General features: G+C 39.9%; 1 protein-coding gene across 21 annotated transcripts in view; it reads right to left on the reverse strand.

Annotated features, from left to right (window-relative positions):
* Positions 1-286: 286 nt before the first annotated feature.
* The window catches only part of mycbp2 (MYC binding protein 2), a 123,504-nt gene continuing 100,324 nt past the window's right edge, over positions 287-23,466 (reverse strand). For 10 of the 21 annotated variants that reach the window (XM_077215712.1, XM_077215700.1, XM_077215713.1 and 7 more), the window contains 29 exons: positions 22,266-22,430; positions 18,475-20,094; positions 18,198-18,367; positions 17,844-18,088; positions 17,569-17,736; positions 17,282-17,439; positions 16,232-16,431; positions 15,809-15,958; positions 15,546-15,706; positions 15,257-15,413; positions 14,909-15,133; positions 14,602-14,667; positions 13,705-13,944; positions 12,845-12,934; positions 12,648-12,728; positions 11,700-11,966; positions 11,330-11,613; positions 10,549-10,645; positions 10,244-10,363; positions 7,867-7,968; positions 7,621-7,749; positions 7,192-7,324; positions 6,219-6,322; positions 5,923-6,111; positions 5,728-5,835; positions 4,795-5,004; positions 4,279-4,386; positions 3,322-3,487; positions 287-1,551 (listed from right to left, as the gene is read on the reverse strand). In XM_077215712.1, coding sequence (XP_077071827.1) covers positions 1,436-1,551; positions 3,322-3,487; positions 4,279-4,386; positions 4,795-5,004; positions 5,728-5,835; positions 5,923-6,111; positions 6,219-6,322; positions 7,192-7,324; positions 7,621-7,749; positions 7,867-7,968; positions 10,244-10,363; positions 10,549-10,645; positions 11,330-11,613; positions 11,700-11,966; positions 12,648-12,728; positions 12,845-12,934; positions 13,705-13,944; positions 14,602-14,667; positions 14,909-15,133; positions 15,257-15,413; positions 15,546-15,706; positions 15,809-15,958; positions 16,232-16,431; positions 17,282-17,439; positions 17,569-17,736; positions 17,844-18,088; positions 18,198-18,367; positions 18,475-20,094; positions 22,266-22,430 — 6,029 coding nt within the window. In that variant the 3' untranslated portion in view covers positions 287-1,435. Of the gene's footprint in view, positions 1,552-3,321; positions 3,488-4,278; positions 4,387-4,794; positions 5,005-5,727; positions 5,836-5,922; positions 6,112-6,218; positions 6,323-7,191; positions 7,325-7,620; positions 7,750-7,866; positions 7,969-10,243; positions 10,364-10,548; positions 10,646-11,329; positions 11,614-11,699; positions 11,967-12,647; positions 12,729-12,844; positions 12,935-13,704; positions 13,945-14,601; positions 14,668-14,908; positions 15,134-15,256; positions 15,414-15,545; positions 15,707-15,808; positions 15,959-16,231; positions 16,432-17,281; positions 17,440-17,568; positions 17,737-17,843; positions 18,089-18,197; positions 18,368-18,474; positions 20,095-20,594; positions 20,694-22,265; positions 22,431-23,466 lie in introns of all 21 variants that reach the window. The other 11 variants (XM_077215718.1, XM_077215709.1, XM_077215716.1 and 8 more) reach the window with 2 other exon arrangements.

The following is a 23,466-nucleotide window of genomic DNA, read 5'->3' on the forward strand; positions in this document are numbered from 1 at the left end:
CCACACATCCATTTTCTCGAAGCAAAGAGGACACTGATACCGCGACAGACAAGATAGAGGTTACTTTTGATTTGAAACAAATTCTCAGCTCTCAGATTCTGTCAATTTTATTTAGAAATTCGAACAATAAATACCGTTTTGGCGCTCGTGACAGATAGCTAGTGCCTGGCGGCACCTGAACCGATAATCAAAACTCTGACCATTTGTTCTCGATTTTGCTGCTTTCATTTTCAAACTTAAATATTTCATGAATGCATGAGATGGGGAAAAAAGCACACGACACTCCTTTTGTATTGTACCTTGCTGAACAGAGAACCCGGTTTATTATTACCATTCAGCTCCATCCACAGATAATAATACAAAGCATATTCACAAGTTGCATTTTTTGTCTTTTACAGCAGCTGTTTATCACCCCCCCACCCCCCAAATATTCCTTCCTATATGCCTCCAAAACAACCACTAAATAGCCACAATTTCTAATATATCTCGTTTTGCCTCGCATTTCTTCGATTTGGTGAAGACTGGCCCCAAAGATGTTCTTACAATACAAAAGTAGAACATACTCACCTTTTGTTTTTAATTAAAATAACAGAAAAATGGTTTATACCACGTCATTGAGACAAAAGGGCAGACACCGCAGACAATAAGCCCCTCGATAACATTCTGACTACAGAAATGATATTGTACTTGCCGGGGGAAAACACAAGAGCCTGTGTATCACTGTATAAAAATGTACAGTGGCTTTATTGACATACATTCCATATGTTTACATCTGCGAGGAGGCACACCCAGTATTGCACTTCATTAAAAGTTCTGGCTCAAAACATAACCCAGAATATCAAAGAAAACTGAAGTGTAGAGTAGCAACATCGGAAAACACATATGAAGGGTTACTGTCATTATATACAAGATTAGATAAATCGTACACTATTTTCCTCCAGTTTAACATTCTAAAGTCCTCTTATAGCATTTGAATCTTTAGCCGTCAAACCATGATGCACTCCAAAGTGAAGGAATACTGTACAGGATTACGAAAACATAGTTAACATACAACAATAGAATCTTTAATTTGTATTTGAGAAGCTTAAATCATAGCCCATCCATGGTGGTCTCTGATTCGGTTCAAAATCCTCCATACATTGTACGTTAAGGTATCCTCCATACGTTTATACAAGCCGCAGGGTTACAACGGCTGCATGCAAACACGTCACAACGTTTGATTTGTTTTTTTTTTTGTTCTTTTTTTTCCATTCTTCCGTGTCTAAAGAGAGGGAGGATGCACCCTGGAGCACGGCGGCCAGTCCCAGCGCCCTCAGTATGGGACATCCGGTTAGTATCTGCTCTCAGGCTGTGCTGAAGAGGGAGTCAGCCGCCACAGGAGGGTGAATATATATATATATATATAGAGAGAGAGATCATTACAGGACCATGGCGTTTAGAAGGTATGGGCATTTCTACACACACCGCAGCCCAGCGCAAACTCTTCTCCGGTGGGAGGATGTACCACATGCAGGGGACACTCGCTTCCTTCCAACTGTTTTCCTTTTGGTCCTATGAGGGAGGAATGAAAGAAATTCAACATTGCTGTCTTGCCAATTTGTTGGCTAAAGTTTCAATACCCAAAAACAGCTTGTAATAGAACAAAGTCTTATTCAAAAAGAGAAGGATGATACGAGTTTCAAACAAACCAAAAATGGTGGTGGGAAGTTTTTATTGAAGGGATAGTTCACCCAAAAAATAAAAAATTGCTGTTAATTTACTCATCCTCAGGACATCCAAAATGTAAGTGTCTTTTTTTCTCAGTTGAAGAGTAAAGACGATTTTTAGCTGAAACCGTAGTCAATGGAGACAATCACTTTGAAAGTAAAAAAAACCCCAAAAACATATACAAGCAAAACAAAATTAATACCCATGGCTCCTGATGATTCATTCAAGGTCTTATAAAGCAAAATGATCGTCTGTTAAAGAAACAAACATCATTATGACGTCTGTGCAGAGCAAACTCACGTGAGCCGACGCTGTGTTTGTTTACAACAGAGAGGGAAGACCCGCATGTTCTTGCTCATCAAAGAGGAACTTGTACTTATACTGGATCCTATATATGCGTGATCTCAATCAGGAAGATTGACTTTTCCCAGATTCTCAATGTTTAAGGTTCCGCACATACGACAAGCGTCAGGAAGTTCGCGCTCCAGACTGTCTGCCGAGGCTTTGGATTACAGGTAATAGTTTTGTAAATGATGTTCAGTTTCTTGCAAACTGATTGTTTACCTTCATAATGTGACACTGCCACAGTAAAGCCCTGCACGATGCTCACTTAAGTAAAAAAATAAAAAAAAATAAAAGAAAAAATGTTGTATGTGCCATGCATGCCTACATTTTTATTTATTTTTTCATCTGCATGTACAGTATGTTGATTTTGAGCATTTGCATATGCTTTTTGTTTGAGGGGGAGTTAGAGGGACTTTTGTTGGCTTCTAAGGACTAATTATGATAGGCCACCCTTGAAAAGGGAAGGGCGGCCATTTTGAAGAGGGTTGTGTGTGTGGTGAGTTGGCATGCTTTTGCTACCTTAACTCAAGAGCATTGGTCCAAAAAGGATCTCTGAAAATAGTCAGCTTTATAGGTGCACGCTCTAGTCTCGAATATATGCCCTATTTTTTAGATTTGTAATTTGATCTGTAATTTTTTTTTCTTCAGCTGGAGGATAACCTGTGTTTTTGTGGGGCCTGGAACCAGCAGTGGGGACATTTGATTTTTCCATTTGGACTTTCGGTTTGCTGACTGCCCGAGGCAGAAAAAGGACTGATTCATCAGACTGAGGAGTATGATTTGTGTTATTACTTTTTATTTCTATGGACTAAGGGACTGACGCGTTGAGGCCAATGAGCCTATTCATGGACTTCCATAATTGGGACTATTTTGTTGGAGTATATAAAAGGGTAAACAGTTTGTTTTGTTTGGTATTACCTTCTAACAAATGAGTAAAAGGGAACAATACAATCAAATTCTCCCTGTGATAATTATTCGACCCTTTCATAAAGAGTTGCAGTTGCTATAATAAGACCTCAATGAATCGTCAGGAGCCATGTGTATTAATTTTGTTTTGTCTTTATGTTTTTTTTTTACTCTCAAAGTGATGGCAGCCATTGACTTGCATTATATGAATCACCAAAGACCACGGTTTCAGCTAAAAACTGAAAGAAAAGAAAAATACCTACATATTGGATGGCCTGAGGGTGAGTAAATTAACAGCAAATTTTCATTTTTTGGGTAAGTATCCCTTTAAAATGTAAAAAACAAAAAAAAAAAACATTTTACCAGCAGGACAATGGGGCAACTCTTCTTTTGGGACACTGGTCATCCTCTGGAAATCATCATGACAGGCGTTGCAAAAATGTGTCGTCCCAAAACAGAAGAACACAGCCACAGAGCAACAGTAACGACATTTGTACTCCAGGAAATCTGTCCCATGTTTAGAGCACATCTACAACAAAGAGAAAGAGGTCTAAACAAACTCATACCAAATAAGCACATACCTTGCAACCACTGTCTTTCTCTGTTTTGCTATGATTAGCCATAAAGTATTGAAAACACCCAAACACTTTTGAAATGCAAAAAGCATTATAGTGATGAAAATTTGGGGGAGAAATGTACTTAACCGTTATGATTTTTAAAAAATAATTTAAAACTGTAAGTGAAAAAAAAATATATTACATTTTGAATATGTAATAATTTTAATGTGAAACGCATGTTCTTAAATGGTTTCATGAGATTCACCAATGAACTTTGAAAATCCCTAAAGTTGATTGAAAACAGACCTGCTGATAAACTGAAATGCAGCCATGATCACCCAAGTAAATATTTAAATTTGTAAAACTAAATAATTTGGGTGTGCAGACCTCATGCAATACAATAACAATCAATGGCCAATGTATAACAGAAGTGCTGCAGGGATTTTTTTGTAGGCCATGCAGCCTGGAGGTTGGCCAACAAAAAGCAAATATGATATTTCCATTGACTTGGATTATTGCAGAAAACAAGCTCAAGATTTTATTCTGACATAAAATACATCAGTAATACCACATATCTTAAATTCAACACAGACCTTATTTCAAGCATTTAACCAACAAGCCATTAAAAAAAAACATTGACTTGGGTTAAAAAACTAATGTCTGGGTATTGGGATTAATTCCTGCAGCACGATTGTGTTTAAAATCAGGCACACAAATGAAATGTGCTTCACTCCCCACCCCGAAACACTGTTGTCCCACTGACCTGTGCTCTGGACACATCTGAGCACGCTCCACAGATGAGCTCACGGGGATCATAATCATCACCTTGTCCTGCTTCAGCATCACAGCGAGCTTCTCCCCCAAAATAGGCCTGGATGAGTAAGAAGTTCCACTGTTAGCACAACAGCTGGAGAAACAGCTTCATTACGGCAACATGTCTTCTGAACAGATTATAACACGTCTGTTCTTCTAAATCTCTCATTCCATGCCGTCATGCCGAGCAAATAGCTCTTCCTCCACAGGAGTGAGCTGCGTTTCATCTTATTTGATAACCATGTTTTTCCATTCTATTCAAAGTAAACAGAGACATCTCTAAAGGGACAGTTCACTCAAACCCAGTTATCATCTTTCTGGAGAATGAGAAATGCTTTCTTTCTTCTGAAGGTTTCCTCAGCCACTATAGCAGGAAGATTCTTGAAAAACGTTTGTGTTCCACTGAAGATTTGCAAACACTATACAAAACAGAAAACACGCAGGGACAGTGCCATGCAGATCTAACCTTTTTGCACTTGAAGCAAACGTAGTAAGCATATCTGTTCATGGCAAATCCAGCTGGGTTGTTGTGGAATCGAGCTCCAGACATTGTGATGGCTTCACTCTTGTGTAGTCCTTCATACTCCAGTCTCATTAAAGCCTTTCTCCTCACGTCCTCGTACAGCTCTTTGATTGGGTCCAGCAGGTCTTTTAGGACAGAGTGGTTTATTTTGTTCTTAAAAGAAAAAAACAAAACAGCACAGACATGAATAAATATATGGCATATCAAGCGTTGGATTTCATGACTAATGGCCGTCTAGCTGATAGAGTTGAGACTGGCTTTGGTTCTTGCAGAAAGCATGATTTTGTACGTGATTTGGTTGGTTTTGATGTCACAGCCATTAAAGGAATAGATCACTCCAAACTGCCATCAGTTACTCACTTCATCATCATTTATGCCAACATACTTCAATATTTCCCCTTCTATGAAGAAAATCAGTCATAGTTTGGAATGATATGACTGAGCAAATAAGATAATTTTCACTTTTGATTTGGGGGAAAATCTAATTGAGATGTTTCTGATATTTTTTTATTGTACTTAAATTATATTACTTTTTTTTTTTTACAAATGCAATACTAATACAGGTATCAGAACTTGGTATCGGCGAGTACCAAAAATGAAAGTATTGCTATCAGTCTCAATCTGGAAAAAGTGGTATGGTGCATTTCTATGAGAAACAGTACTATTGTACTAATACTATTCCACTGTTAAATAAAAAAATATATTTTACATTACAACTTAAATTACAATACTAATATTTAGCATATACTTCATTAAATCATAGTCTTTGTCATTTTATAATCGCACTAAGCCATATTGCAATTTTGGTTTTATTTCTTTTAATCTTTCAGCCCTACCTTTAACTCTCCTAAAATGAGTCCAGACTAGCTTATTTACCTTGCAAATAGGGCAAGACATGAACCCGAAGGTTATCCTAGGCCCAAGCCAGCGGTTCTCCAGAACCCTTCTTGTGCACTGAAGATGAAACACGTGACTGCAGTCCAGCTGAAAACAAGCCAGGGCAGATGATTACACGATGATCTCCTGCACGTATGCATGTACTGTATGTATGCATGCATTATTCTGTTGCACCTGGATTGCTGGGGCAGCAGACAGAGCCTCAGTGAAGCAAATCATGCACATATCATCAGCATCCTGTTTCAGAGAGGCTTCAGTTTTGAAACAACCATGTAGGCAGGGAAGACACAGCTCTTCATTTTTGACCCCTCCACACGGGTGGCCGCACGGATGAGTCTTACTGCAGGCCAGCTTTGCATACTCCTATACACAATATGTTTGTAAGATCACTTAATTCCAGTAAAGCATTTAACAGTGTAAACAAAGTATATCATTCTGGCAAAAAAAATGTAACATTTTTGAGCAAATACCTGACAGTCTTGGTCTGAACATACACTTCCTACAGCGGACAGCTCTGTGCCGTTCCTGGTGCCGCAGAAGCGACAGGCGTCCGAACTACTGGAAGCTGGTTTACCTGAAGGACATTACAATGATGCTTTATTGTACAAATAGTTATAGCTAAAATGGCAACTAGTCAAATAAAAAAGAATTTTAAAAATAGGATAAATCACAGCTGTAGCCTTACAGTTAACAGTCAGGGTCAGAAATTATGCTAAAGTGACAAAAATGCCCCAGATAATGAAACTGCGGGGGCAAAGCACCCCTGATGTGAATTGCTCTGATTTGATCTGTTATCTGCCATTTAACACGTATTTATATTCTGTTATAGGCTTATGTCGAGATGGGTTTAGTGCCTCTGTAGACACTGTAAGATGTCTATTTACAGTCTCAGAGGTGAGTGCTATTGACTGTGCTGGTAATATAAAGTGATTAATATTAAATAAATAAATAAATAAATAAAAGAAAACAGCTATGAAAACCAAAAGCTTGAAAGTCAATATATCAAAGACAGAGCTTCTGTAACAACATAGTGCCCAGCCAATTATTAAAATATATCAGAATATTTAGTATATCTTGTACATTAATTACAACTACTTTTGTGTATGATTTCATTTCATAGGTAACAGCCATAACTGCTCTAACTGTGAATTTATATACTTGATTCAAATGGACGTTATGATAATTTGATGACGTTTTAATATTATAATTAATATAATGTATTTATATATTCATATTATATTTTATACAAACACTATGTTCGAAAATAAAGCTCTGAGAAAATCAATTCAGACGGCAAATATTGTCTCTTAATAAAAATGATCATTGCAGTACTGACAAAGTTTGAGTCCCGTTTGAAACATTTCCCATTTCTCCTCTTCTCCTCAACATGTCCCATCTTCTCTCTAGATTATTAAAAATGATTACAAAATGAAGAAAAGTCACCTGTGTGTTCACGGAACTCCACCATGGCCTTCATGGTCTTGGAATCAGCCAATGCCATGAGCCAAAAGAGTTTTGTTCTACCGCAACCTTCATGTAGGTCTACTTTAATGGCTTCCTCCTCCTCCTTAAAGACCTGCACAAGACATTGTGTTACGAGAAACTGAAAAAGATCCTATTTCTTATTCCAACTCCAATTATTCAATTCCTGTAGTACTTTTACAGGCGCACCTATTTTTGTTCTCATACCTGTATCATTATTATACCATATTTTTTAAAGTAACATTTATTATAATAATCTCAAGTGTGTATTTTTAACAACATGATGTAATTTGAACCGGCCAGTAACTACACGATTCTTCTTAACCATAGTTGTGCACCATAATTGATCAAACTGACACTGATTAGACCAGTGTGAGCGCTCGGGTTCACCTGTCTCTGGTGGGAACGTGTGCGCCGGTGGAGATGGAGGAACCGGTCACAGTCAGTGCATAGGTTTCCGCATGCATTACACAGAATGATGGCTGCCGTCTCTCCGTCGTCATGGTTATCACACATGGGCTGGGAAATAAAAGTCAAGGTGAAGAGGTAAAGAGCTCATTCTCGGCTGAAGGACTGTAATGAACTTGAATGTGCTTTATAGCATCCCAAAGGCCTATTTAGACCAATGTGCCATACCATCTGCTTCTGCTGCCCATCTTTGCCCATCCAGCGACCTGAAGACAGTCGGTCCACGTGGTCCTGGTCCAGAACACACAGAGAGGCCAATGCGAGCCACAGCTAAAGAAAGGAAGTAGAAAAATTTGAATTGTATATGGAAATCAAACACATATGTGACCCGTCACAGAAACCAGGGACACAAGTCGGCAGCACAACTTTCGAGCAAAATGAGAAAGAAGAGTTTTTTTTCAAAATTGGTGATTTTCAATTTTTTGGAGAATCTGTTAATTGAAATCACGAAGAAGCCTCTCCATGTTTGAGATAGCAGTATTGGTATATTTAAAAGCTTACATTTTGAGGTTGAAATCGGCTTGTTTTCGGAGATTCTAGCATGCAGTAGGGGCGTGGCGTGTCATTGTCTGTGTGTATTTCCATACTGAATAACCCGGCGCTTTTGCCCCCGCCCTCCAAGTCAACCACATGGCTACTTATTATGCTGTGCTCTGGCCAGCTCTCTCTGATATCAAAATTCAATGAAGATGGATGCCGCAAAGATTGTCGCAGACGAGATGAACCGTCTGGCAGTTACACCGAAAATGTTTTCGCCGCACTTCGTGGGCTCGGGAAACTGAACCGGAGGTATGGGCGCAGCGCGCTCGCCCTCAGTGCTTCAATACGGCGGCTCGGCTCGCTGACAGCGGTGGCTGGCTGTTTCATATGTGACTGAGAATCGAAATAGAGGATGCAGTTAAGACCTTTGCTGCTGCGATGAAGGCCTGCCGTGCGTGTTTCTGAAATGTAAGTTAAGCTTCATTTGCTCTTTAGTCGTTATTTAAGATGCTGAACCTGCTGATGATATAATGTGCTTGCGGACATTTCATTTGTGTGTGTATACGCACATAAGAAAGTGGTGTAAAGAGATTTGCAACAGTAATTTGAGGAGGTGAAATGTGATTATTTGGAAAATTGCAGAAATGACTGCTTAAAGAAAAATGCCAGCAGGCATTTGCCTCCTACATAAACTTGAATATTGTTGACATTTTGGGCACACGAGCGTTGCGTACTATTTGCGCTATATGTAGGCCTATGGCTTATTGGTCTTTGTTTGTTGTTGTTGGTTTTGCGTTATATGTATATGGCATATTGGTCTTTGTGTGTTGTTGCTGGTTTTGCGTTATACTGTATGTATATGGCATATTGGCCTTTGTGTGTTGTTGCTGGTTTTGCGTTATATGCAGGCTATATGGCATATTGGTCTTTGTGTGTTGTTGCTGGTTTTGCGTTATATGTATATGGCATATTGGTCTTTATGTGTTGTTGCTGGTTTCGCGTTATATGCAGGCTATATGGCATTATTGGTCTTTGTGTGTTGTTGCTGGTACGTTGCAAATAGAGGGGCAGCACAATTGTTTTTCGCCTAGTGCGGCAGAAGTGCACTCATTCGAAGTGTAAAAAAAGCTGTAAAGCACATGGAGGAGCTTTACAGGGGGTATGGCTTATCTAAATGAGATGTAAATGAGCCCTATTGTCACCCCCAGCAGCAGAGACAGGTGAGAACTGCACAATCTTTAGCTCGTTTTCTCCTCTTTGAGCTTTTTTAAGTGCCTACTTTAAAATGGCCACAACTTCTCCAAATATTATCAGATTTCCACATGTTACACATCGTTGGAAAGCTTGGATATTACACTCTCAGAATAACTCAAAATGCCCCAGAACCGACTTGTGTCCCTAGTTTCCGTGACTGGTCACATATTGCCCAGTGAAAAAGTCATTTTTAGTCCTGGATAAGGATTATATTTATTTTAAGATATTTATAAAAAGGTTATTTATGTGTTATAACTTTAGTTGGTATAATGTTTTGAGGCAAGCATTTTTTTTTTCTTTTCTTTAGAGGTAACTTTTTTAAAGCTGTTGTTGTGTAGCACACTGTTGTTGTGCAAATGAGCAGGCTGGAGCGCATTAAGGGTTTTCTGTTAGAACGGTGTCGTGTAAGCGGCCCCTAAGTTAATAACTAACGATCTTTCCAATGGAAGTGAATCAATCAAAACTAACTTTATTCTAGAGCTGCTGTAAAGCCAAAACAATCTCTTACTTTAATTTCCTATTATCACTGTAAAGCTGAAATGAAACAATCTATATTGTTCAAAGTGCTATATAAATGAAGGTGACTTGAAGCATAGAAATAAAAACAAAATTCCATGATGTTTACAGGTTTTCCATGACTTTGGACCTGTTCATATTCATCTATATAATAAAAGTAATTATTTGTTTTAGGAATGTTGATTTCATGCTGCCGTTGATCTATATCTGACACCTCTAACTGAAGGATCCTGAGTAATACTGATCTAGTTTGCAAATGTTCAGTTGTGACAGAATGAGTGCAGTGGAGTCGTACCCGAGTGGTGGCAATGCAGCGCACTGGAGTGCGATGCTCCTCTTCCATCTTAGTGAGAGCGATGATGGTCTCAGCAATAGCATTCTTAGTCACCCTGGACCAGGCGTCTGAGAGGTGTCCCTGGGGTAAAAAGACACTTAAATGATGACCATTTCTGCAAAGGCATTAAACACATCTGCAGGGGATCAAGTTAAGCAGTGGAAGATTATACATTATATCATTCATAAACATGCAGCTGAAAAGCAAATCTGCTACATATTAAGATGAAAATGGTGTTCAGGATTAGATGTGCCATTACTACTCACGGCAGCCATGTCTTTGACTAGTTTAATGATAATCTCAGCGATCTGGGGGGGGGTGGAGCCCTTCATCCACCAGTGACTCAATCCACGCCGTATGTAGCTGCATAAACAACAATATAAGGTAATTAAATATACATATTTTTAGCATGGTCAGCAAAAAAACATTTGTCACAATGAAGATATTTTTAATCAAATTAAAATCTACTGAAAGTCATTTACACCAAAAGTTTGACACTTCAAGTTCATGAAAACATCATAAAAATAATCCATATAAATCATCTAACCGCATCTAAACCAAGCCTTCTGAAGAGACATGATTGCTCTATATAATGAATAAGTTTAATTTAGGCTTTTATTCTCATATAAACATTAATCAATGACATACATAGAGCACACCAAATATAATAATGCTGGAAGCTCAAATGATGTGCGAGAACCAAAGAACCAACCAAAGTTTTTTCTTGCGTGTCACGCAACATGTTCAAGCTTCGTTTACGATTTTTGATTAAACTGATCGATTCATATGGATTTGTTTTACAATCTCTTTATGAACTTTTTGAAGCGTCAATGTTTTGGTGTAACAAACTTTCAATTGAGGGGCAGGTATCTCTCAGGTTTCATTAAAAATTTCTCTGGAACGACATGAGGGTGAGTAAATGATGAGAGAAGTTTCATTTTTTGGGTGAACTACCTCTTTAAATGCACACCGTGATTAATCCCACTTAAATTTGATGAAGTATTTTAAACAATTCTCAAATAAATTTGATAATGGCCAACAGCTGACCTTGAGTTGAAGATCATGGGTAGGGTGACTGTAGTGACCCCTTTGCCTGCTGCCATGCCAGCTGTGCCACCTATAGTGGTGCCCTTCGCCTTGAGCTGCACAGTGAGGGCCTTGGCGATGCAGCCCAGAAACATATCTAATATGCCCAGTTTGGTCCAATCGCCCTTCTCAGTGGAGTGGATGATGTCACTGATGTCTGCTGGTGGTAGCGCCTTTACACCAATGACACTGGCCAAGCGCATGGGAGTGACCTCAGGAAGAACGCGTCTGAGCAAGGACGTCACCTGCATAGCAAGTACAGTGTTGCATATCAGATCCTGATACTAGAAAGTCAAGTTTAAGACTAGCGGTTCATGATGCATTCACAAACCTGTCTCTGGACACGTGGAGAGGCAGTGTGAAGTAGGGAAAAGAGGTCCTGCAGTAGTGTGAGCTGCTGGGCTAGATACTGCCGGCCAACGTTAGATCCACTCAAGGCCAGCACCATAGACAACAGCTCAAAGCAGTACGCATCAGAGGAGGCGTCATCATCGCTGGGCTGAGAGTTCGCGTTCTCTTTGCTAGAGATGGCATGCTCCCATTCCTCCCGCACACGTGTGGCCTCCATACGGATGGCCTGGACGATATGGGCACATACCTAAGGGAGGCAAACAGTCAAGCTAAATCAAAGAACAAACTGGTCTGACATTTAGAACTAAATCAGGCCAAAACTAAATTTGTTTGGAGTTCGTTTCAGGAGTTGGATAGTGCACTTCATGGAAAAGTTCGCTACGGCTGGTAAACACATATCATCAAACTAACATCTGCTAAATTATAATCCTAAATACTTCTACTTTAAATTGGGCAGTTATGAATAATTCCGTCTGAAATAATTTATAATTGTTGAATACTAATTATAATTTATTAGCCCTAGAAAAAACACTTTGCTTTTCTTTCAAACATACTTGTTTTTTGTGGATATTTTCAAACATTCATTATTCATTAATTTTACCATGGTGAATAAGTAGTAGGTAACTGAACTTGACAGTTCCATGCGACTGCCACTGGGGGTGACATGCAGCAATCTTATGCGAATGCCGGAGACAGTGAAAACACTGCTTTAGCATGTTGCTAAACAAATAATGCAATACTCGAATAAATCAAAAATACTGGTTAAACAATCGATTTTTCATTAGATGAAACAATTTTTGATTCTATTTTTGGTATTTAACTATTAGTATATTTATATTCAATACTTCTCTCACTTTGTCCACCATCTGGATTTTTAGGCAGCTCACTAGGTTTTCTAGAGAGCCTAGAGTAGTTGTAATGGTGTTACCTGTTTCTGAAGGTTGGTCAGTTTACTCCTGCTGAAAATAATGCCAACCATGTGTTCCTTCAAGTCTGCATCAGATGGAGCCTGAAGATGATACATTTAAACAGAATTTACCAATTTCATCTCATGCTTCAGCACTTGATATGGCATTCATCAATGATTGTAAGGAGCCACCAAACATGACAGATGCTGGTACTGACCTTGTCTTCACCCTCAGGCGAGGAGAGCAGGTTCTTCTCTTCTTGTTCTGGTGTTGGTTCTGCATCCCCACAAATTAGTTTTCCAAATACCTACACAAACACATCAACATGACTATTATACTATCTACCTTCCCTTAAAACAATACCCGGAAATGAGTGTTTGAAATGCTGATTTAAAAAAAAATATATATTATTTTTTTCACACAAAAGTGTTTGATGTTTAATCAATGTCTCTGGTATGGTGGTACAAATGTTTATAACATAACAATACTGTGATTTGTGTGAAAACAGCCTTAGTGACCCGTGTGAGATGGTTTTCAAACGCTCCCCAGTATATTTGAGTTTACGCTCTGAAGTGTGTCAAAGGTATGTATTTACAATGCGTTTAGCAGCGTTGAGCATTGTAACGGCCAATCAGAGGTGTTTAAGATAGACAGAATCAAAACAGTTCAGCACTTGTTCACTGACTGTGTTCTGCATGCTCACGAATCCTCTCATTATAACCAACATGTAGACATGATGTAAATAAAAGATTTATGTTGTAGTGTAGTCTGGTTGACTATAACAAGTGTTTTCTGTAGAAGTTTCACTGAACTGAAGCATTTGACAGGTTCACAGTGTTTATAAAGGGAGTGTACTTTGCTCACGTTCTGTTTCCATTCCATTCACAATTTGGATAAATGTTACGTTTTCCATGTTGCTAATCCGGGTGCGGTTCAGGTGGAGGTCTTTATGTCAAACGGGTCGAGTCGCAGGTACAGAATTAAATAAGTGCTGCTGTTGTATAACAGGTCAGGTATTCTATTAAGTATTGCGGTAGCAGATTTAGCAAACAAGACCTGTGAGGGTTTTGGGCTTACCTGTGATGTAATAAGGCGGAAGACACGCAGCGTTTCAGCTTCACAGTTTTTCTGCTGGGCTACACTGGCTGATATCTGCCCAGCAATCTTGATGCTATCGCCCTCCTTCCAGCCAAGCACTTTGACCTGCCGAACCCTAAGTGTGTTCTCAGGACCTTTAAGCTCGATCTTGATCACATGGTGGTCCCCCCCAGGCAGCTCGCTGGTCACCCAGCCCATGTGCCTTGAGTCTAAGTCAATCTGAGAGAACAAAAAGACCATTCAGTGAAATGTCCCTGAAGACCATAAGGGACCCATACGCTGGTCCGGTGATCCTCATTTCCATAGAGACATTTTGGTTGTTGCCTTGTAGCTCCTCAACCTCAAGACTATGAGTTTAACTGTATTTTTCTCAAAATTAAATTAATGTGACCTGCAGAAGGTTGTGTTCTTTCATTTTGAATAATAAGAAAATAAGGTATTGTGTCTAAATTGCTTCTCTATTTAAAAAACATTACCCCAGTAAATATAAATGCTGAAACAATGCATTTTTAAATGTATTTCGAAATATAATAATATACATTGTATTTAACGATAGTCATTGCATAATGAAAATCTACCTTAGGTACAATTTGTCTGGATGTTATGGTAATAAACAGTGCTTGGTATCCAATAATGTATTGATAAGTGCAATAAAAGGTTAGCAACTAGCTTATCTTTCTTAATTTAATTTATGAAGTCACTTTACATCTACATTTAAATCTACATAGACAAGTGGAATAGTATACATTATTTAAATATCAGGGAAATAAGTTGTTTTGATAAATTCAAACCAGCCAAAGCAAAAAAACAAAACAAAAAAAAGTACAACCCATCATGTTAAAGTGAATTAACAGCAGTGCATCTGGTAAGTCCTACCTGTTTGATCCTGCAGAGATCTTCCACAGCCTTCCCACAAAGGAATATCATTGATGTGACTTTATTCTGACACAAAAACAGAGCAAAGGTTATATAAATCAATTGCCGTTTATGGCCAAATGTATTAAAATGAGAAAATAAAAAAAAATAACTCGAAAATTGTCAAGACAAAATACCATATCTGAAGGTTGTATGTACTTTGAACACTTCATTAAGTGTATATACAGAATAATATATTGTGTTTTTAATATACTGACTGACAAAGAACAGACAGACAAACAGAAAGAACAATAGTTCGCAAACTCACCCCAATGTCACGAGAGTTGTCAACATGGATAGAGACATATGACGAATTGATGCCTTTCACGCAGCTTATAGTAATGCTCTTTGTTTTGTTCTTATCTTCATCTCCAGACTCCCAGAACGTCTCAGTGGAGCCATCAGTCAGGCTGCCAATCATGGCTGGTCGACTGGATGTTTTAATGTCCACCACGCTAGTCAGATCTTTCAGACAGGTCACCACACAAAGTTCCTGCAATATATGTAAAATGTAAACCTTGAATACAACATAAGGTGTTTTAGATTATACATAAAAAACAAATGTAAAGGCAGCAGGGAAAAAAAAGTCTGATGAAGTTGATGAAAATATTCCCACCTGACTGATTGCTTCGTATCCCGACTGTACACTGATGTTAAAACTCTCTTCACTGTCCCCATCGTCAGATTTGGACAGGATGTTGTTGATGTGGTGAAAAACATTACTCTGGTGCAGGAACTGATGATCTGACTGTTTGAATTTAAGGCTCCAACACCTGGTGAAACAGCAAAAAGTGACTAGATTTGTATATTTTTGAAGAAAATGAGGCGGAGATCTTTTAGCATGTTTGGGTTGCTAGATTGTCATAGGCTGCTAATGGTGTTTCTATGGCAGAGGCAGAAGATACCTCAGGGCCATCTGCTGAAGTGAGCTTCCACTGGGAAGAGACATCATAAGGTCGGAGATGGTTTGGAGTAGACGGTGGAAGGTGTGGGGCAGCGGGTGAGCCGCCTCTCCTGCGATGAGGATGTCAGACAGGGGGTGCTCACAGACACCTAAATCCTTCTCCTGCAAGAAAGAGGAAAACTGCCCCATGTCAGAAACCTCTTTTCATCACAAGTGAATAGTGACTTATTATTAACCATTGGAAGTGTTATCATCGGGTCACACCTGCTCAAGGTTCTCCTTATTCCCTTTGTTCTCCTCATCCTCTTCTTCTTCCGTCTCAAAGGGAGACGGAGTCAGAGACGCCACAAAGTGCCACAGGATATCATGGAGGGAGGTGGTCTGGGTAACGTTACACAGCAGCCAATTAAAGGCCTAAGAAGGAAACACAGAACAAAAGGTTTGAAAGAAACTGGACAAGGATGTTTATACATCGTATAACAGTGATTTCTTTCATAAAAAAAGCATTTAATGACAAACTGATGATTTTCAAATTTTATTCATTTTTCCCTGATTTCTACATGATTATTCGAACCCTCTAATTAATAGTTATTATTCAAAAGTGTTTGTCTACGCCTGAACAATTTGGGACAGGAAAAAGAGGAATGAAATTAGAAATTAAGGAATGTCAGAAAGAATATCGCTGACCTCCATGGCAAACACCCTGCAGGCTGATTTGCGGAGTGCATGCTTCATAGCCACCTCCAGGCCCTCTAGGTCATGATGCTGGATAACAAATGCCAACACGGGCCACTGGAAGTTCCTTTCACCTTTACTTAGAGAGCCATGGGCTGAGATCAGCCGAGACAACTCAGGAGAAGGGTGACGAAGCAGTGATGACCCAACTTCTGTAGAAACAAGCATATTTCACTTAGATTTTAAATATTTTATCTTAAAGGTGGGGTATGTGATTCTCTTGTTTGTCAATTTTTTCAAAATGACTTGAAATCCTATTCCTAACCCACTTACAGCGTTAGAAGCAATGAAATGAAAATTAAGCAATTTAATCATCTGTGGAACGGGCAGGACTCGAAAAACTCCAGCCAATCATTTCCTAAGACCACCTGGATTCATTGGACATTAAGCTCGTCAATCAAATGGTTGTACCACACCCCCCTCCTCCTAGCGCGCGTGACCCCCTTTGTTCGCATACTCAAAGCTTGTGACGCATGCGCATCTCGTCAGTAAAGCCGGTTCCATGATTAGTAGTAAACCGTCATTACAATCTCTCGCGCATCTGAGTTTTCGCTCGTGCATGATTGCGCATCCATGTTCTTCGAATGGGTGGAGTCAGAGCCAGCGTTGGAGGAAAGAAGGTAGGACCATTTGAATTGTGTATTTTCAAAATCTGCCGGTCATTTTCCAAATCACACACCCCACCAAATCATCGCAATACCACCATTTTAGAAGTAAACGGTGTTAATATTTACAAATTAAATAAAAAAAGTGGCATTTAATATTTCTGGTCAGCTATCACTTTTACTCTGACAGTTTCAATTAATTCCAAACTCTGCTATGACGATTCAAGTACTCAAACATTGCTAAAAAAAAAGGTATAGGTAAATATGGCAATTTTTTAAGCTATGTATCATTATATTGGTGCATATAATCAGTTTCAACATTCTTGTAGCTTACACAGTAAATTATGGTAATACAAAGTCATTTGTAATTTTGTTCTACAAAGTGACACAACAGTACCTGCATCCCCACTGTGTACCCTGCGTCTCGGCACTGCTTTGACCCGTGCTGGGGAAGCTGAGTGCTGCTTATCATACTCAGAAGCAACCACTGAATATGAGCGCTGGAATACTGTCCGCTTGGCTGTGTCACTGTCTGTGATTGGACTTGTCTCCAAACTGAAGAAACAAAGTTAAAAAAAGATGACATCTTACAGAAATAATAAGAATACCTAAAGCATAAAATCTTCATAGAAACTAGGTTACTAGAACATAGCACTTTAGCAGATGGGAAGCTTGTTACAGTACCTTGGGGGCATAGACTTCATGTTACTTCCTGGCTCTTCAAAAACATTGGGGCAGGCATCTGGGGTGACTGAGATGTAGGGAGCAGGGACTGAAGTAGAACGCAGGTAACGCATCTCATCCTGAAACAGGTTGTCATCTTGATAGGCCCCAAAGTTCTCAGTGTGTTGACTGCAGAAAGGATAATGTTAAAGACTCAATGCAATGCAGATTCAATACAATTATTAAAATAAGGCTGCTCTTGGTCATGGTGATCAAGATGAACACAATGTATTTACCGGGCTAGGGTTTGCAGATAGAGGCAGCCCATCTTGTTGGGCAGTTCTTCAGACACTCCCTCCTTGAGGCTGGGCAGATGTGAGTGGAAGGGTTTGGGTGGGTGATGGCAAAGCAGGTTAGGCTCAGCGGCGCTGCTCAGAGATAGCAGGAACAGTGCATTGGCACGGATCACCTGGTGGGCCTCCATAGTTGGTAGAGCCCGTGGGGTTTTCACCTGCAGAGGTTTCTTTCTTGACTGCTTAACCTGATTCAAGAACCAACGGATTAAACCCAAGGAAGATGTATACAGTGTTTTAGACATTCAATATCTACAAATATTGTGTATTTCCCTACATTGGTAATGACAGGCATACCTTTTCTCTAGCAGCTGTTTGTTTTTCTCTCAGGTACTTCTCTCTACAACGATCACACACCAAGTACCAGGTGCTTCCTCCAATTCCACCATCTCCACAGTTTCCAGCCCAGCCTCCACAGAAGTGACCAATACTGTTATAGCCCTGACCTCCAGCATACCGGCCACAACCTGAGAGAACACAATAAAGAACACTGATGAATGATCTCCATACATCGGTCTTTATAACTTTCCTTGGAACTGTTCTGAATAATACCCAAGAATTCACGGCACTATACCTGGGTGGGCTTGTCTCATGTGGTACGTAACAGGGTATGGGTGAGACTCTCCACACAGCTCACAGATGGTATCCTTTTCTGGGCCTCCCATAGCTAACTGTGCCATCTCCCCAAAGAGGTTCCCCCTGGGACGCACCTCGGCTTTATCCTTCTTCTTCTTCTCTTTCTTGGTCTTCTTTCCATCCTTTTCATTCTCCTTCTTTTTAAGGACAGCACTGGATCCTGGACTTGGGAAAATCATGTTCTGTGTAGCCGCTTTTATGGTAGCCATGGAAATGTCCTCCCAGAAAGCTACTAAGTGCTGGAGGGTGAGAGGCAAGATGGACTTAGACCTCATGGAGGAGTGGCTGGTCATCTCATAAGAGACCGCATCATTTTTTCCATCCTCGCACTTCTCAGGTAAAGGTGGTTCTTTCAGCATGGAAAGAACCTTGTTCTTGTTGATGCTACCCATCTTGGAAATGTCTGGGCCATGTGGTGATATGTTGAACATGTTGAGGGCCGAAGAGATCTCCAGAGAGTGGCGGTTCTTCAATTTGTTTTCCTTCTCGTCAAAACCCTGCTGGCAGCTAAGAGAATTACGGATGGGTGCATGCTCTTTGGTCAGCTCAGGGTTAAACTTGAGGAAGGAAGAGCATGCCATGGCATCATGTACTATGCCCTCATGCCACAGGAAAGCAGCAAAAACAGCACGAGCACATTCCGCAACCGAAGGTGACATGGCTTGCTTGGCGGGTTCAGTAGGACGCACGTTTTCACCTTTAAAGAGTGGCCCGGATTTGTCTTTTTTAGGTCTCACATGCCTGCTGGAGGTTTTACGGCTGACTTTGGGTGAAGAACGACTTTCAAGTTCCTCCTTGACCGGGGCTTTTCCAATACTGAAGTGGACCTTGGAGGAGCCCTCTTCAGCATTGTTCAACTCTGCATTCTCATCATTGGCTTCATCATTGGATAGCAAGGCGCTGGACATACACACCTCTACCACTTCACTGTGGAGGTTTTCCTGAACTACATGGGGAGATGGGGCTCGGTTTTCAGCATTGCTACTTCCTCCTTTGCTCTCTTTGGGTGGGACTTTTGGTTTGGGTGATGTAGACCTGCCCCTCAGAGGTTCCATGAGAGGAATCTTCTTCTTTCTAAGTGTGTCAGGGTCCAGCGTATAGGAGTCAGATTTGGATCTCTCACGGGGAGGGTCCAGGTGAACTTTAGAAGAAGGACTTACTTTAGAGGGCAGGTTCTTATCATGAGGAGAGGATGAGCGCGGGGAACTGGTGCTGGATGGGCTAGATCTGCCAGAAGTGAGGGACTTTTGTTTTGGTGAGGAGGAACGGGAACCAGGGTTTGGAGACTCAGCCCTAAGCCCTGAGGTACGGCCATCAGCTTTCAGGGCTTGCAGGGTGTTGTGGTTGGGGGAATGAGAGCGGCTGTGAGAGTCAGACCTCAGTTTGCCAGTGTCCGATTTGAGAATGAGGGCCTCGCTGGCAGACAGACTATCATTGTTCTTGCTCTTCACCTGGTCAACGGATCGGCTAGAGTGACTGTCGGTTTTGGATGATCGACTCTCTTGGCGATGCTTGCTGCCTGGAGACATAGACCGACTGGCCATGTTCTCCCTGTCACCTGCGTATTATAACACCAACAGTTACCAATGTGCAACTAATTTATGCAAGGGGTAGGTCCTGACCGGCCTTTTCACATACGTAGGGAGTACGAAAAAAATCAAGACAATAAAATAATTATGGCATAAAAATAAAAGGTTAAAATTAACAACAGGAACTTAAAAAATGAAATGTAAAACAATAGATGTAAAAATAACATCGACAAGTATCCACTGAAATCCAAGAATTACCTTAAATTTGAATTTCTTTATACAAGAATTTAAGTAAATTTTAAGGTAGCACGATGCATAAATGACTGATGCAAATGGAAAGCACCCAGGTCATGTGAAATGTTTCGTCAAGCCTATAAAACGGTCCCCATATATATTCCAAAGCACTGTACATACTCTGTTGCCATTCCTAAGAGGGGAAATAAATGGACTGTGGTAGAGAGGATGACATGAAACCCATCCCTGTAGTGAGTCTCCAGGGTGCTCCCAGGAGAAGACATGCATTACCCACCCTTTTGTCTGAGAACAAGAGATGATAGAGCGGTGCCAGGGCCGGTCGCACTGCTTTTGTGCACACGCTCACGTGAAGCAAGGCTGCGTGATGAAGCATCTACAGCGGAAAACAGTGGCAAGGAAAGTAAGCAACAAGGCTTGAACCAAGGAAAACAATCAGAAAATGAGAAAGAGTGATAGCCAATGAATAATGAAGAGTACTGGTATGAGAAAATGACTCTGGCCTTGTTTAAAACTGATATTAACATTTGTTTTGGGTGATCTAATCACAAGTGGACAGCCAAGAGAGATTTCAGTTTACACCTGGTATTTACATGCATCTCAAATGAGTCTGTTACCTTACTACGCCAGTTGCTCTGTTCAAAAACCCAGTGACTAGGTAAAGCAGAATTTTAAGGCACCACAGGTGTCCTACATAAAGACTGTTTTAAAAAGTATGCATCTTAATTATGCAACCTCCAAAGAATCATTGTTCTAGATGAAATTAACTAATTTAATAATTAATTATCTTTACAACGTATCTGAATCAACACTGAACTTAATTCATGAAAGACATTTTTCTTGTTTATCACTGTACAGCTGCTTTGAAACAATCTGTATTGTATAAAGCACTATATAAATAAAGGTGACTTGACTATTAACTGGGCATTTTACATGATCTCTCTTTACTGCAGAGATGTTCTGTGAAGTCATGTATATGTATATTTTTTTATATCAAATTTAATATTTCCTTAAAGACAGGTAGTTTACGATTTAAAACCATTGTTTTGCGCTGTGAAGTAGTAGCAGGTCAGTTTACACGACTAATGCAATGTGGTTTCTAAATACCTCCAAATCGTCTGACAAAAATGATATGCATTACAACTCCATTAAAGCCGTGTAATTGGTGATCGGATCACCAGAGAGGGATGTCAATACTAGGTGTAAACAGGGCCAGAGGAACATATAGGGCAATAGAAAGATATATGAATCGAGAAAAAAGCAACAAGTAGAAGGACAGACACTGTGAAAGAGACAGAGACTGGTAGAAGCAGGGACAAGGCTAAAACAAAACTAGGAATCAACCAGTGCAGGGAGGATGAATAAGTCAGAATAAAATGGTTGTGTGATGAGTTGTAATGAATGTGGAAAGCAGATTAAGAGTATTCTGACTGTGGAAATATTGAGACACTTTCAAATCCAAAAAAACCCCCCAAAAAACAATTTCATTTTCCTTATGCAGACATTAGTGCATTCTGAATTACACTTGGGGTTAAATGCAAAAGCACTACATGGTTTTGATTGTGTGGACAGATCCTGGACCTCTTGGTAACTGTATTGCCAATGAATAATCAAATTAATCACTCTACATGTAAGCAAGCAAACAAAATTAAACTGCAACCAAGTCAACAGAAACATCTGACATGAAACATACTGTTACAGTGGAAATAGAAAAGATGAATTTAAATGTTATTCGGCCACTAAAGTTTAAATGAGATGAGAAAGAAAAGAATCACCAATTCAAACATGGCAAGCAAGCGGGTGGACGCCGACAGAAAAGCAGGGGAAATAAGCCTGAACAGAACTCATCACAACCTAAGGGATACTAAACAATTAAGCGCTTAAGACATGAACAAGCAGCACCTGTGTAAGCAAGCACCGCCACTACCTTATAGACGGACAGACTTACTCGGAAGCTGTGGATGCAGTTGAGGCTGCTGGGAAAGGGATTGTCCAAACACAAATGGGCTGTGGACAAGGGAAGAGGGAGGTTTGGCAGCTTGCTCAAATATGGAAGGAGTTGGGAGGAAAGGCCCAGACTGAACGGAATTCAGTATGGCACTCAGCCGGTCACCTGCAATGCGGAAGACAATGGGAGTGCTGTAGCTTATATGATCCTTAAAAGGAGCCATACAAACTCGCTAGTCAGTTTAACGCCCCACACAAGCACTCTCACTTGAAGTAATGGGTGTGTGAGTGGGTCAGCTGAACCAACGTGAGGGGAATAAGGAAAGGCGGGGGAGCCGTTGTTCAGGTTTTCATGAAACCTCATATCTGGAACATCCACATGGTCACAGATAAAGCATTGGCAGACAAAGCCAATGCTATGCTTTCATCCCTTTTATAGTGCAACTCTGGAAATTATTTGTTTTATCCAAATTGTCTTTTTTAAGTATTAAACATTTTATTTTCTAATAATAATCTAACAAGTATTATATAATAAACATGAAATCCCTGAAAACTAATATTTTAGCTGAGTTGTTAAAGTCAACATGAAAAGACTTCCGTGATGCAGGATATTCGGTGAAGTAAGAAAATGTAGAATGGGAATTGATTTTATCTATAAGGCACTGATTGGATCACAAAAAGTAGGAATTTCATAAGAGAACGGAACATGATCATAGTTTGCAGTGAATTCCGAGAAGGCCTTTTGACTGTTTCAGGTCAAGTTCACCCTTGAGAAAATGTCATGGTATCCCACTGGAAGTATCTTTTGTAATAATTCGTAACACTTGTAAATCGCAAAATTTGCTGTATACTTTATTGTATTATATTAACATTACCAAATTACTGCATTTTTACATTATTGGCAGAAATGCTGATATATAACTGGCTTTCTTAGGTGACATTGGCCAAAAAAGCAAGATATTAAATTCTGAAAAATTAGGACATTTTTCCTTTGGAATATTTGAGCAATGATGAATTAAGCGCAGTAAGACTAGGAATGTGTATTAAAGGGGTTAATTAAGGTTAATATTAACTTCACGTTGACTTTTAGTCAAGAAGCGTTTAGTTAAGCTTCATAGGTGAACTTAGGTTAGGTCTTTTTATTCAGATGAACAAAGATTCAATGAGTATAAGAGATGATGAAGGACCCATCAGACAGCTGT

Source organism: Siphateles boraxobius, unplaced genomic scaffold (assembly GCF_051911475.1).
Source record: "Siphateles boraxobius isolate OS27281-9 unplaced genomic scaffold, OSU_SipBor_1 7, whole genome shotgun sequence".
Classification (NCBI taxonomy): Eukaryota; Metazoa; Chordata; class Actinopteri; order Cypriniformes; family Leuciscidae; genus Siphateles; species Siphateles boraxobius.